This window comes from Alligator mississippiensis, chromosome 2 (assembly GCF_030867095.1).
Source record: "Alligator mississippiensis isolate rAllMis1 chromosome 2, rAllMis1, whole genome shotgun sequence".
Lineage (NCBI taxonomy): Eukaryota > Metazoa > Chordata > Crocodylia > Alligatoridae > Alligator > Alligator mississippiensis.
In genome coordinates, this window is record NC_081825.1 from 77089358 (window position 1) to 77105520 (window position 16163).

The 16163-nt window shown below is 44.4% G+C and overlaps 1 protein-coding gene across 1 annotated transcript in view; it reads left to right on the forward strand.

Annotated features, from left to right (window-relative positions):
• The first annotated feature begins 292 nt into the window (after positions 1-292).
• VEGFC (vascular endothelial growth factor C) overlaps positions 293-16163 on the forward strand; it is a 126503-nt gene continuing 110632 nt past the window's right edge. The window contains exon 1 of the mRNA XM_006276922.4: positions 293-611. Coding sequence (XP_006276984.1) covers positions 483-611 — 129 coding nt within the window. The 5' untranslated portion in view covers positions 293-482. The remainder of the gene's footprint in view (positions 612-16163) is intronic.

Genomic DNA, 16163 nt, shown 5'->3' on the forward strand with positions numbered 1-16163 from the left:
GTGCATGTCTGTGTGTGCGCGTGTGGCTATGCATGTGTGGTGTGGTGTGAGTGAGCGAGGGGGCCGGTCCCTGCCCCGGGCAGAGGCGAGCGGCTGCGTGAGGCGGCGGCGGCCCCGCTCGCTCTCGCTCCGCACTCCTCCCCCCGCTCCCGCCGAGGCACAGGCAGGGGGCGCCGTGGCCATGCCCGCCCCCACCGCCCGTCGCCGCCGCTTGGCTCCAGCCGCGGCCGCGCCGCCAGCCTGAGCCCGCGCCCGCGCCCCAGCCCGAGCCCGAGCCCGCGCGCCGGGCCGCTCTATGGGCTTGCGGCACGCGGGGGCACCGAGCAGCCCCGCCGGCCGCCGCCGCCTCGCCCCGCGCCCCGCCGGGCAGCGCGGAGCCGCGGCCGCTGCACCCCCTAGGCGTGCCTGCCCCGGGGGGGGCGGCGGCCAGGCCATAAGAAGCGGGAGCCCGCGCCGCGCCCCCGCCCCGCCACCCGCGCACCATGCACTTGCCGGGACTCTGCTCTCTGGTTTGCGCTCTGCTGCTGGGAACCCGGCAGCCGCCCGCCGCCGCTGCCTACGAGTCCGGGCAGGGCTACTACGAGGAGGAGCCCGAGCTGGGAGAGGCGCAGGTAAGCGGCCCGCAGGGCGCCGGGCCCAGGGCACCTGATCCCCGGGCGCTGCCCCTGCCTCGCTGCTGCCCCGGGGGTGCCGAGTCGCATGCGAGCCGGGGCAGGCTGCGGGCATGTGGCTTCGCGGAGCCTGGGCAGCGGGGGAGGCTGCTGCCTTGACGGAAGGGAGCAAAAATAAAAGCAGCTTGTTTCCATCTGTTTTGGAGGCCTGATGCGACGCCTCCCAATTTACCACAGGGCTCCCAGAAGGTGTAACCCACGCCTGGCTCTGCCAGACCCAGCCTGGGGTCCCAAGCAGAGAGTCTTCCCGCTCATCGCTATTTCTGCGCCTGGGTCCTTAGCGCCTCAAAGCGAGTCTTGCGCTGCTCTGGTCGCCTTGTCCGGGCAGCGTCAGGATGGGCTGCGGGCGGTTGTGCGAGCCTGAGAGGCTTCAGTGCCTACAGGCTAGTCCTGCAGGCTGGTAAATGGGGGGCCCCTCTTACACTCGAAAAGTGGCGACGCGTGGGAAACGAGAGTGGAAAATGCCTCCTGTCTTGTTCTGAAAAGCCTTGACTCAAGTTTTTGGGGTTCCTTTGGGGTCCAGGTGACTTGAAAATACACCGTGATATGAATTCAGCTGTAATCGGGTTTATAAACCAAGTTATAGCATTTACATCGGGGACTGTACCTACTAGCCCAAGCTTTCCTGTTGCTAAAATGTATATTAGTTTCCTGTGTTGTGTAGCTAGTCCATATTTTGCCAATCCATACCAAAAACATTTACTGAAGAAATCTGTGTGTGTGCTGCACCCGCTTTTCAAAGTATGAACTCTTTTACAACACTTTTTTTCTTTTTACTTTCATAACCCCTAAAATGGAATCAAGTTATGTTGCAGACAACAGTCTTGCCAAGTAGGTTTTTGGGTTTTTTTCCCCAGGTAAGTTGAAATACAGAGACAAGAATCAAGCTGGTAACCCAGTTTATTGTATCAAGTAAAAGTCTTTAAAAGCTGCTACAAGGGAAGAAAAGCATTGCTGCTTATAATGTGTAAACCAGTTTATTAGCTCAGACTGAACCTGGTGACATCTGAGTGACTGGATCCTCAAAAGTAATTTATACTGAAAATACAGAAGCGATCCTAACTCGAGTTGGATCTGTATTCTTGTTGTCTAAAAATGTTGAGTCAATGCCCGAATGGTACAAATACTCCTGAAAGTTCAGTGCTGCTGCACACTTTTACCTCCGTGTGCTGTAGACAGTTAGTTCCCTTAAGAGTCTTAAAGTGACCTCAGAAATCTGTCACTTTACTACACCATGTAGAAGTACTTGCTAGAAAATGTAGAGCAGTGAAGGAACTGAAAGAAAAAGGATGAGAGGTGGGGGAGCAAGTGGAATAGCAGGTGTCAAGCAAATCATGTTAGCCAGCAAGTTTTATGTGTGATTAGTAGTAAGGGGCATAGTGCAAGAGGCTGATTCTGGCAAGACTTGGTCTCTATAGAAGTCTTACATCCTGAGTAATCCTGTTGGGTTCAGCGGGGCTGCTCGAGTAAGATGTGCAGGATTGGGTCCCCTTTTTGTTCGCATTCGCCTCAGCTATGCAAGAACACTGAGGTGAATATCTGAAGGAATTAAAAAAAGATTAGATAAATAAACTGCCAGTGATTATTTCAAGGAAAATGTGATTAGCCTGTCTATAAAAGTCATTCACTTGACCTTTCTCAGCTTGGATGAAAAATGAGCATGTCTGCTCTTTGTGTGTGTGTACTTAAGTTATGTGTTCTCTGTTTTAACTTTCCATCACTTGTGCCACAGTACTGCATAAGAAACTGAGGTATGAAAGAGAAAGTATACATGTATATAGCTAAATGTCGCTTTTCCAGAAACTTGTACTGCGGTAACATTGTTCTGACTGTTCGGTTTAGAAGTTGTACCTTTAGAAACTAAACTTGTAAAAGTGTAGGTGGAATTTAGAAAGCTAGCTATGGGAAGAACCTACGCACAAAGTATGAAACACCATCTTTGCTTTTCTTAATGTTGATACTTCAGTGCAAGATGCATCTTGTGCTGAAACTTTAGTTGTTAATTCAGTCTCAGTTATAGATCAGTAGTAGTTATTTGTCATACATTAGGTATTGTAAAACCCTATGATGAAACGTGGGTACTGATAAACTGAAGCAATAGCATCTAACATTTTCAGCTGCCAAGTTCATTATTTTAAAAATGTCAAAGGGCCACGGTCAGTACTCTTGAAACAGAGTCTCCAAGTGATGCAAAGGGAATAGACTCTTAGCTGTAAGTCCTCTGCTTCAAATTTCCATTGGTGGGGAGAGGAGGTGCGCTCTGGAAGGTGTTATGGTGGCATAACCAGCACCCACACTTCCCTCCGTGTAGCCCTGGGGATAGGAGCAAGTGAAGTAAGTTATGCTTCTAGGAAATCTTAGCTGACCTCAGATGGTCTCTTGAGGCCCACAGTAAGCTGGCATAAATTTAGAGTAGCCAACAGGCTGTTCTAACTTGTGCTAGGACAGGAAAAAAATTGTAATCGGTGGCTGGATCTCAGTTTCTTTTTTTGATCCCTGTAGGGGCTATGTTGGGAAAAGGAGCTGTTCTTTGTTGTTGCAGTCCCCAAGGATAAAGCAGAACCATTTGGGCTCCTACCCTGCTGTCCCTGGGGATCTTGCGTTTTGGTAGGGAAGCAGACAGAACTCTTTCCCCCTCCCTCCCCTATAATCCAGTTGGCAGACAGCAGGGGAGCTGCTGAGCTACTGCAGCAAGAGTGGACAGCAGCTGCCAAGAACAGCCCCGATCATACCAGAGCTGCTCCTATGCCTACAAAGAGAGCCTTTTTACTGCCTCCTTATAGGGGCAGGGTTCATTCAAATATTGCAAATAAAAAATCACAGGCAGTGGCTAAGGGAGCAAATTTTAATTGAATACCAGTTTGTCGTCTTAGCATATCTTGTGTCTTTACAGCTTACAATTTAGAGAACAGGGAGTCAAACATATGCCCTGGCTCACAGGTTTCAAACTAGCAAGCTAAGAAGAAAAAGAAAAAGGAAAGACTGTTAAGTGCAAAATGTTATCTAACATTATGATGGAAGAAGGAGTGATGGGACAAACTAGGCGTGTCTACACAAGATGCTTTATTGTATAGCAGACTAATTTGCTGCTCAGTAAAGCATCACTGTCTATACATGAGCAATTAGGGTGCAGCAGGCTAATTTAATATAGTACCAGATAGTCCCGCCAGATGCAAGTAGTGGCCGGCAGCACAGTAAACTACTGTGCTTAAATGCACACGTAGACAGTGATATTGGGACTAGTTTATTCCAGTTCACATTGCGCCGGAGTATATTAAGTTGCATTAATTGCATGTGTGGACGTGTCTACTGTAACAGCCAATTTAAACAGTGAACTAACAGATGACACAGCCCCTGCATAACTTTAATCTGGTAGAAAAATACCTTAAGAAAAATTAACACTGATGTAAGCGTCATGTATTTGCACCTATCCAAGGGTAGTTGTTTGCTGAAGACAGACGGGCTATTTCATGTTCCCTCAACAAGGTAAGGTGTTGTAATAGTTAAACATGAGAAGCTACCTTTGGGTAGCTGATTGATGGCCTGCTCCAGATTGCAGTATTATTTTTGTAGCTGTACAAAACAATATACGTTACACCAGCATGAATGTCCAGGGCTTTACTCAGACTTTATATTGAATTACCCTGAGGAAAAACAGGAGTGAAAGTATACTAGTGCAACTGCTGTAGGTGTAGTCTGTTTGCAGGTTATCCTGGTATACTGGTTTGCTCAAGATCAACAGGTTAATAATGCCTCCCCTGCCACCTAGTGGTTAGTCCCTGTAATTGCGCCTATTACCTGAAACTACTCCGGATAGTTGTATGTCTGTCCTCTCCCAGTCCTGGTATAATTTACACTGATGTATGAAGCCAGTGTAAATTATACCATTGTAACTATGTCATTTGTTCAGAAATCTGGAGACTATTTAGTTAATTACAAATCTCACTGGGCCATATTTTTGTTGTCCTTAATACTTTTGCAATTCTGAAGAAGCCAGCATAGTTGCAGTGGTATAATTGAAAGAATAGCAGTCTATGTATATTATTTGTATACAGATACATTGTGTGAATGTTACGCTTCATTTGTGCAGGACCCTTTAATATATTTCAGACTTCTGTCTATATTATATTTGCTTTTGTTATTTTGTCATTTTTCATTCTGTCCACCTGTAGTATTCACATAGGTCCCTGAAAGATTCCAGTAAATCCTGTTTCTTAGTGAAGAGAAAACTTTTGGTAAATGTAGATCTGTCTGCTATTATTAGGCACTCATGGATCACAGTAGATAGTGCTAGAATTTTTCTTTTCAAGGAATTAGAAGCATTTCTTTACTCACAGGTGTGATGGAAGCAAAATCATTTATACTTTTTAGTAAAAAGGCAAAAAATTATTGGCTAGCATCAAATGATTTGATACTTGAGTTCCTAAGGGGAAAGACTATATCAGTATCTGTTAGGACGATCTTTTTTGTGTGACGTAAATTTGTTAAGTGATTATACTTATTTACAACATAAATGAATCTGTAGCAGACAGCAAATCTCTACCATTTACACAAAAATACAAAGTATAAAGAACCAGATTCTTCCTTAGAAGTACGCCCATTGAAACATGCTGACATTTGTATGTGCTATACAGGATTAAAATTATACCTTACCTCATGCTAATTGCAAAATAACTGGAAAGATTACAGTGTCAAAGCAAGGGCACTATGATTAAGTGTCCTATGAGCATGAACACCAAATGTTCTTGTGTTGTTTTAGGTAACATTAGAATCTTTGAAGTCAAATTGGTATGTGGGTATGTTCTGTGTATAAGAAAAGATTTAAACATGATTTCTTTCTTTTCCAGCTTTACAGTGTCATCATATATTTCTGGCAGCCAGCCAATGATGACAAAAAATGCAGTAACTCTGATTTTGAGTTTTCTTTCAGATGTGGTATCAGTTGGAATTTAGCAGGTAACAGATTAGACAAGTACCATACACATATTAACCATATGCATTTTAAACAGAGCTAGGAAATGCACCCTTCTGCCCCTGAATATTGGGCTGCCTTTAATTGTAAGCAAGCCTTCCATCTTGTAGATCATTCCACTGTCCCATTCTTTCTGACCCTGGCACAGATGAAAATTCTTCACCTTCACATGGGAAGAGGACAGTGTGATTGTACCAAGTACTGGAACACATGTGGTGGCTTAATTTAGGTAACATGGGTAACAATAATAGCTTGGGCTTTATCCCACGCTAGCAATTAAGGAGCCTGGAGAGTATACCCCATCATTGCTGTAATGTGCTAAATCCCATGTTGCCACAGTTTCATTGTTGTTGTTACCTGTGCTATTCAGTTTAAATTGACATTTAAATCCCATGCTGCAGTTCCCCCTGCATTTGCTGCATAGAAATACCCTTAGAAATATCTATGAAGGAGCAGCAACAATAATACTGGTTGAGACTCCAAAATGCAGATACAAACATATGTCCTTCTCCTTCAGGGCAACTGAATTTTGAAGGATGGCTGATTTTCTCTGTCTAGTTACAAGTCTTGTCCCCAAACCACTGCCACGGATATGCTCTCCCCTCTTCCTCCTCCTCCCAGTTTAAACTGAATTCTACTGTGGCATCTTTATGTGGTTTCATTAGTCTCTTTGAAACTGTTATTGAGTAGCGTTGGAGAAGGGAAGCCCATCTCTGCTTCTGGGTATCCTGTCAGAGGCATAACAGCCAGGGTCTGCACCTTGGGCTGTGACAGTGGTAGGGGAGGCCAGCTGTGATGTCTATAGCAGTTGGGCTGGCAGTGGTGGTAGCTGCTGTTCCTGTACCCTCTAAGTGGGCACATGGGCTTGGTGCCCAGGTCACCCACCACTTGATACACTTCAGCTTCCCATCGCCGTCAGCAAGTCTGTAGGACCTAGTTGTGGAGTTACTGCGCTGGCCCTCTGCCTTCCTTGTACCCTGGACTGACTATGCTTAGAACTGGATTGATCAGGTTAGGAGAGAGTGGGTCTGTTTAGCTTGAACCTAGGTAGCATACGTAACTAGTGGTGAAGCTTCTGTGGTCTGGACTACAGTGCAGGCTAGGTAAGCTCCCCTGTGATCTAGCTGAAGTGACTAGTCCATACTGAAGTCCATTTTGCCATCAAAGTGTTTACTGCTCTTTTTACCATGCCAGCTAGATTAAAGCTACTTTTGCATACTTGGCTGGGTTTCTCTCACGCCTCCAGACTGAAGGGTAGACATACCGTAAGGAGCCTTCCTCCTGTATTTGAACAAGGTCAGCATTTGATCATATAAGATTAAACAGTACAAGATTCCTAAGGTTCTAGGATGAACGTCCTTGAATTGATTACAATTTACAGGATATAATGCAATACCATGAATCAGCTCTTTAGTTATAGCTCTTTCGTAACTGGTTTTCGAGAATTCTTAGCTTCTTGTTAGCATAGTACTAAATATATTCCATTTGCCAGTTGTTGCCAGTTCTAAAGTACTTACTGAAAATTGGCAGTATGATCTCTTTACTCAGTGATAGATTAATGAAGTACAGAATATTCTTTGTGTCAAAAGTTGTTTTTTTGCTCTGAACACGTGTACTTGAGCTCCTTTTCTCTTAGGTATTGTCCTCATTTTACTGTCAACTGAGACAGATTTTTAATAACTGATCTTCCCCTAAGGAACTGCTGGTTTAATGCAAATGAGTTTTGACTAACTTGCGATGCGTGGTCACGAGAAAACAGTTTGTAAAGCATTGATCCCAACTCTTCAAGTTTTCTCCAGGGTATTTAATTTATGGGGTGAGGGGGGCAGGGGTTGGAGGGGAGGGTACTAGACTGGGTGGAAATAAGTAATTCTTGATATGCTGCTTTGAAGTGTTTTGACACTGCATGCAAGAGATCATGCCAGTGTACAACTAGAATTTGTTTTATTTTCCTCATGACTGTGACCCACTTGATATATCTTGCTTCTATTTATACTGTTTTGTAATTTATCGTGTGTTTTTTTTGTGGGAGGCAACTAGATCACCAAGGGATTCATCGCAATAGCGCTCATCATGAAGGCCTGATGCAATACTGCTTATGCAAGCAAAACTTTGACCTTAGTCCAACATTTTCTTTGCATAAATACTTCAGAATCAAGCTCTAAGAGCACACGGCTTTGTTCAACTCTTTATGTATGTACAAATGTATGTTCTTGTTTATCTTAAGCAAGCATATTTGTACATCCATTAATTATCTGTTTTCATAGGACAGTTGATAATACCTGCTTTACTTTGGGCAGGATAAAGCCTTTATTTTAAATAAATACACTATTTAGGGAGATCTGTTGAAACCTGCTTTCAGAAACGCAGATTTAAAATGTTCTGATCACTTATCAGTTGGAATTCCTCTCAGGTCACATCTTAGGAAAGCCATTGATTTCAGTCACGCTCAATTACAGAGCACTACAAACATCTGATATACATGTGCAGTGCTAAAAAGCTGCTCCTTTTTGTTGGAAATATTATCAATGACAATTTAAAGATGTGCTCCAGCTAGTGAAATCCTGGCACCAAAGATATCCAGCAATATCAGATATTTCAAAGGGTGCCTCAAGAAATGCTATGGTGGACAGTTTATGGTGTAAGCTTCTCATAGGGAAGTTGCTTCCTAGCCCTTTGGTGTATTTGTTCACTGATGCCTTGAAGGGGTTTATAGCCTTTCTGTTTTTTCAGTCCTATGAAATGAAAGTAGCTGTTTTTTCTTATCTATATCAATGTCTAATACATGTTAAAAATCTCATCAAGCTTTGGGCCTTAAGCCAAAGCCAAACTTCTTTGATGAATGCACTGCCTTAGGTTCAAAGGCAGCAGGGGTTGCTGGTTCTTGGGCTACAAAGTCAGAAATGGCTGTATGTTAAGCCTAGTCACACCACTTCCTTATGTCCCTTTGCCTGTGGAAGTTGGTGTGCGTCTAACTACATTAGCCCATTGGACTGCTAGGTTGCAGTTGCAGGACACATTAACAAATGTAAATTAAACTGGTGTTGATAATAGAGAGAGGTGACCAACCCTCTGCAGGCCACTGTGCTATTACAGTGCCTTGACACTAGTCAGTAGAGAGATGCTACTAGGTCAGTGGTGCCCAACCTCCAGCCTGCAGGCCAGATTGGCTCACAGAGACATGTCGTCCAGCCCATGGAGCTCCCAGAGATCTAGAAATTTGTGGGTGAGGGAGCATTAATTGCTACTCTCCTGTTGCCAGATTTCCAAACCCATGGAAAGCCCTGTGGGCTAGATAATGGTGCCCTGTCCTTGTAATGATGGCCAGATCATAGGAAAGTATGGCTGAAAGGGACCTTACAAGGTCATCTAGCCCAGCCCCTGTTCAAGGTAGAATCATCCTTAGTTAAACCATCCTAGCCAAAGTGTCTGTCCATCCTGTTCTTGAACATTTCCAAGAATGGAGATTCCATAATTTCACTGTTTCAGTGGCTGACCTCCTTCATAGTCAGAAAGTTCTTTTATTTTTCAACCTAAATTTCCTCTAGGAGCCAGTGCTCCTAGTTGTGTTCCCTGCAGTCAACAAAGAAAAGCCCATCTCCATCCTTTCTGTAATCACCCTTCAGGTATTTGAAGACAGTGATCATATACCCCCTTATCTTGTCCAGACTAAACAAATTTAGCTCTTTCTATCTTTCCTCATAAGTCTTGCTTCCCAGGCTCACTTTTGTCACTCTGTGCTAGACACGGTACTCCAGGTAATGCCTCACCTGTGCTGAATAAAGTGGCAAAATCACTTCCCTTAATTTGCAAATGACACATCTGTTAATACAACCTAGTATATGGCTGGCCTTTTTGCAACAAGAGCACACTGTTGGCTTATGTGCAGCTTTGGTCTACTGTAACCTCTAGATCCTTCTCTTCAGTACAGCAGCCTAGCCAGTCATTCCCAGTTTGTATTTGTGCATGCAGTTACTGCATCCCAAGTGTAGGATTTAGCACTCCTCCTTTTTTAATCTAATCCAGTTGATTGTAGACCATTTTTTCCAGACTGTCTAGGTCATTCTGGATCCTAGCCCAGCTCTTCAGAGTGCATACAGCTCCAGCTAGTTATGCATCTACCTTAATTTTGTCTAGTCTACATCTCCTGAACATGTTCATGAGACCGCGTCAAAAATCTCGTTAAATTCAGGGTATATCATATTCACTGTTTCCTCCTTTCCCTTCTGTCCACAAAGCTTGTCACTGTGTCATAGAAGGAATTCTGGTTTGTCAGGCATGCCTTGCTCCTGATGAATCCATGCTAGCTGTTCCTGATCACCATATTCTCCTTTAGGTACTTTAGAATAGATACTCTGAGCTCATGCTTCATGATCTTTCCAGGTATTGAGCTCAGGCTGACTGGTCTGTAATTCCTCAGGACCTCATTTCCTTTCTTAGAGATAGGCACCATATTTGCCCTTTTCCAGTCATGGACTTTCCTGGACTTCGCCCTTTTCCTATCCTGGACTTCACCAAATTTCCACAAGTTTTAAGGAGATAACCCATGCCTCTGAAATTACTGTAGCCAATTCCTTCAGTACCCTAGAGGGCTTCTCATCTGGCCCTGCTGACTTGAAAGCATGGGTGTCTGGTGCCTCGAGTCAGGGGGGGCACGTGCCCCCCCTGAAACCAGTCTGTAACCGGGGGGGGGGGGGTTCCCCGGCATCTGATCCTGGGGAGGGCGGTGCTTCTGGCAGCCTGTCCCGCTTCTGGAGCTCCGCAGGGTCGCTGATGTCACTCACTGTAAAAGTGGCTGTGCTGCTTCCAGAGCTCTGCAGCCACTTCCAGAAGTGGCACAGCCACATTTGCTGGTGGCCTTACTCCCTGGCCAGCGCTCGCAGGGGGGCACTGGTGCTCCTGCCTGCCCCCCAGTCCACTGGCTACACAGGGAGCGCGGCCTGACGGGGTGCACTGGTGCTCTCAGGGGTTGCACATGTACCCCTGTGCACCCCCTACGCATTGCCCCTGCTTGAAAGCATTCAGCTTCTCTAGGTACTTGCTAACCTGTCTTTCTACTACTCTAGGCTGTTCATTTCCTTCTTATCTTTGCCGCCAACTGTACCCATCATTTGGTAGTTGCCCCCATACGTGAAGACTGAAGTAAAAAAGATATTAAAAACTTCAGTCTTCTCTGCATCATCCATAACTGGATTACCTTCTGCATTCCAAAAGCTATGATTTCTTTGATATTCTTTTTAATTTTTACATACTTGTAGAATCCCTTTCTATTGGCTTCAATGTCCCTTGCCAGTGCATCCCAAATTGAGCCTTGGCTTGCCTACTTTTCTTCCAGTATACCTGTGGAATACTCTTATGCTCTTCCCTTGTACTGTGCTCAAGTTTCCATTTTTATAGGCTTCTTTTTTGAGTTTCAGTTCAGTGACGAGATTGCTGTCTAGCCAGATTGGTCTCCCATTGCACTTCCTATTCTTCTGGTGTATCAGGACAACTTGCTCCTATGCACTTAAAATGTTATTTAAAGTACAACCAGCCCTCCTGAACTCCTTTTCCCAGCAGACTTGCCTCCTAGGGGATTCTGCCCACCTGCCCCCTTACTTTGTTGAAGTCTGCTTTTCCAAAATCCAGTGTCTTTATTCTGCTGCTGTGCTTCTTTCTTCCCCTTAGGGTCTTGAACTCTTCTCATTTTGGTGTTGCAGGGCTCGTCTACATGAGAAGCTATTGCACGGTAGTTCCTGTGCATTTATTTAGTACTTGTGCATATATAAGAAAGTACTAAATAAATGCGCAGTAACTGAAGTTACTGAGCAGTACTGTCAAATGTTTTTTAAGTAACACTACTACACAGTAGCCTAATAATACCGTGCAGTAGCTTATTAGTACTGTCTGTGCTGTGACACACTACTGCGTGGCATTATTCAACTGCTGCGTAGATGCAGCAGCGTCTTGCGTAGATGCACATTATGTCAGCGTCTTGCATAGATGTACTCACCGTCACCCGAGTGACCTTCCACTTTCATATTCTCATATTTCATATTCTCAGCCATTAAACTCTGTTTGCAAGCAACAAGTTGACAAAAGCTTCAGCCCTAATTGTCCCCTCTGTATCAGAACGTTATCCCCTGCACACTAGAGGAACTTCCTAGACTGTTTGTACACTGCTTTGTTTCCCTCCCAGCAGATGTCATAGAACCATATAAATTAAGGGCTGGAAGCAACCTCGGCAGATAATTGAGTCCAACCCCCCTGCTCTGGGCAGGAATACTGCTAAGATCAAATGATCCGAGCAAGTTGTCTGTCCAGTCTCCTTTTGAAAACTTCCAAGGTTGTGGATTGCACCACCTCCTTGGTAAGTCTATTCCAGATTCTGGTCACCTTTACCATAAAAAAGTTCTTCCTTGTATCCAACTTGAAACCAAACTCTAACAGTTTATGGCAGGGGTGGGCAATTATTTTGGGTGAAGGGCCAGTTACTGAGTTTTGGCAAGCCATTGAGGGCCACATGACAGGCAGCTAGGGGCAGATAAATATTAATTTTCTAAAATTTTTAGGGGCCCAGTGGGCCGGATAGAATGGCCTGGAGGGCTGTATCCAGCCCATGGGCCGTATTTTGCCCACCCCTGGTTTATGGCCGTTGTTCCTTGTCCTCCCCTGGGGCACCCTAGTAAACAGTTTTCCTCCCAGCTCCTGATGTTCACCCCTTACATATTTATAGATGGCCACTCATCATAGAAGCCCCCCCTCAGTCTTCTCTTCCCCAGGCTGAGCAGTCCCAGATCCCTTATTTTTTCCTTATAAGGTTTGTCCTCCAAGCCCTTAACCATTCTTGTGGCCCTTCTCTGGACCCTTTTAAGATTCTCCACATCTTTTTTTGAAGTGTGGTACCCAGACCAGAACACAATACTCCAGGGTGGGGTCCCACCAGCACTGAGTAGAGAGGGAGTATCACTTCCTTAGCCCTGCTCGTGGTCCATTGGCTAATGCATCACAGTATGCTATTAGCTCTGTTGACTACAACGTTGCATTGGCAGCTCATGTTCATCCTGTGATCAACCATAACCCTGAGGTCCCTTTCAGCCATCGTGCTGGCTAGGACATCTCCTAACCTATATTCACATCACTGGTTACTTGTCCCCAGATGAAGCACTCTGTATTTATCCTTGCTGAACAGCATCCAGTTCCACTTCACCCACATTTTCAGCTTGTCCAGGTCTGCATGGGTCTGCATCCTATCCCCTAGTGTGACCGCTTTTCCCCATAACTTAGTATCATCCACAAATTTGGCCAGCATGCTTTCCACATCCTCATGTAAATCATTGATAAAGATGTTGAGCAGCACAGGGTCAAGAACCAAATCCTGCAGGACACCACTGGCCACCTCCCACCAAGATGAAACAGACCCGTCCACTGACACTCTGTGGGTTCAACCCCCTTAGCTAGTTCCCATCCCACCTGATCGTAGACACTGCCAGCCCACAACCCCCCAGTTTTGTTATAAGAGCATCACGTGAGACCATATCGAAGGCCATTTTTAAAATCCAAGTATATGACATAAACTGTGTCTCCCACATCTAAGCGGTTCATTACTCGATTATAGAAGGAGACAGGGTGGGTCAGACATGGCCTGCCTGCAGTGAAAACATGTTGGCTATCCTTCAGCACCATGCCTTTTACCAGTCTCTCACAAATGGACTTCTTGATTTATTTATTTTTTCCCCAAAATTTTACCTTGTATTGAGGTCTAAATGTTTCCCGGATCCTCCCTCCTCCCCTTTTAAAGACTGGCACCATCTTGGCCCTTTTCCAGTCTCCTGGGACCTCTCCCAAGCACCGTGACTCTTCAAATACGTTCACCAACAGTCCCACAATGACTCCCGCCAATTTCCTCAGCACTCTTGGGTGTAGTCCATCTGGTCCTGCTGACTTGAAGACATTCAGCTGCTCCCTTACCAATTCGATACTGACCATTGGCTGGCAATCGCACCCCCTTCCCCCCACATCCGTCCAGTATCCAACCAGGCAGGTGACCACCATTTATATACACTGATGCAAAGTATTGATTAGAGTCCTGGTAATTGAAGTCCCCCAGGAGAACCATGTCTTGTGATTTGGAAGGTTGTGTCATTTGTTTAAAGGAGGCCTCTTCCACCTCCATTTTCTGGTTTGGTGGCCTGTAGCAGATGTCCACCATGGACTTTTGTCTCCACCCATCAGTGATGAACCTATTTTAAGGCCCTCCTCACTAGGTTAGCAAGCCTGTATATGAAGACACTCTTCCCTGTCTTCATTAGGTTGACCTCATCTCTTCCTAACAGTCCTCCTTGAAAGGAAGGGGTTGAAGAAGCACCACCATCTATGTAGCCACGTTGATCTCCAGGATGAGAATGAGAATACCGGCTGGTCCTGTCCCCTTCACCCTTGTAGCCAGAGCCATTTTTAATCTGTTCAGTGTCACCCCTGGTGGTATAATGTCTACATGGATGAGCACCATGTGATAGAGCTTGGCATTGGTTGTCTTGGAAACCTTTTCATGCAGGCTCCTGGGTCAAGGTGGCGTATGACTTGACACAGGGTTGCAGAGCTGGAAGGTTGGGCACCACTGTTTTAGATTGCTGGCATTGAACAAATGGCTATTCCAGGATGAAATTGAGTAGAGCTGTGTACATGTGGCACGCACACACTGGTGTCTCATTACTCCTCACTTTCTGAAGTGTAATATATACCAGGGACATATACTAGTGTAGGATGCCTGTCATGTGTCCACTGCAGGTTTACACTGATGTAGGGACAGATTATGGTGGTGCAAACATGTTATATATCTACATCCTATGACCACTGACTGTTTTGCAATGCATTAATTTTTTGTGTGCTGCTTCCTTTTTTTGTTTTTTCTGATTTTATTATTCTAAATGGGTTTATTGATTTGTTTGTTAATTTGTTAGTGAAAAACAGAAAAATGATTTTCCTAGCCTGCGTCTTCAGGGTTTTGGGGTTATTTAAAACATGACATTTGTGAAATGTTTGTTTTTCTCTGTCAGATTTATGTTTTTCCTTTAAAATACTTGTATAAAATTGGAAGTAATTGGGAGCTGAATCACCAAAAGGATTAAGGGGCTGTGGACAGGCTAATTTATAATGAAAGATTAAAAGAAGAAAACATTTAGAGTTCGGCTAAGTAGGATATAAACATCTGCAAATGCTTGAAGGGTGTAAGCAACAGGGAAAAACATTATAGAAAGGTGGTATTGTTTAGCATGAGATCTAGTAGTAGTGGAGTTCACTTAAGAAAAACAAAATAGCAGGGAAGTTGGGGGTGGAGGGGGGTACTTCCTGATAATTAAAGCTGGTAGATTTAATTTTGGAAGAGTCATGATCAAAGCCTAAATTCATTAACCTCCATGACCTGGTGCAGGATGTGTTTTTTACAAGTTTATTATTTTTGAAGCACCTGACTGATTGTTTTTGTTTCATCCTTATAACTTAAAGTGATTATCCAAACAGATGCTCCCCATGTGCATGAGACAAGATTCTTTTGGGCAGGAATGTCTTCTGGGGTCTGTATGCACCCTGAAGTTTTGCTTACCTGCCATAACTGAGACTCACTTCTTTGCTATCACTGGTGGAACCCTCTAGTGTCCCTATCTTTTGCCCTTAATGTTAATTACCACTGTTTTTCTAGTTAGGCAGTTTAGCTGATGTATTCTAGATATTTGTTCTGTGTGTGTTGGCTTAAAAAAAATAACTAAACAAATGTAGACTTCAGATTAATAGGTTTCCCTCCCATTGCCTGCACAGTTAACCCCCCTGTATGAAAGTTTTAAAATGGCTGACCCTGAGTCACCACTGTTCCAGATGTATATGTCCCAAAGGTACAGGGCCCATGAAGGAGAGCCACTCCAGGTACCTTCTACACTTGGGAAAAGGACGTGTTCTGGAACGCTGCTTGATGTCATTCTGTGTCTCTCTTTTTATACTTAGCCATGTTAGTGAAGTCAAGTAGGAGGTAGAGTTCATTGCTACCTTATAGACTAACCAAAGTAGATATCAGATAAAGTGAGCTTCAGCTCACAAAAGCTTGTGCTCTCTCTATATAGAGAGAGAGCACAAGTTTTTATGAGCTGAAGCTTTTGTGATATATAATCTATCTATCTACTTTGGTTAGTTTATAAGGTGATAATCTACCCTGCATTCCATAAAAACACTGAGAAGGCAAGAGAGGCAAAGTATATATCATCCTGGATAGGTCCATACAAAATAAGTAGACCTTCAGAGAATCAAGGGAAGAATCTTTTGCAATACACCAGAAAATAATTGGGATCCACAGGGACCACGCCATTCTGTACCCACTGAGATGTCCTCCTTTTCATTATCTCTAACTACTGTGGCAATATTCATCTACTTGGAGTAAATCTGTATTCCAAGAAAGTGCCATTATCTAGAGCAAGATCCCTTTCACAAGAGATAAATTATTCTTGGACTCATCTTTTCCCAGGCTAAAATCAGGTAGGTCAGAGAGGAAT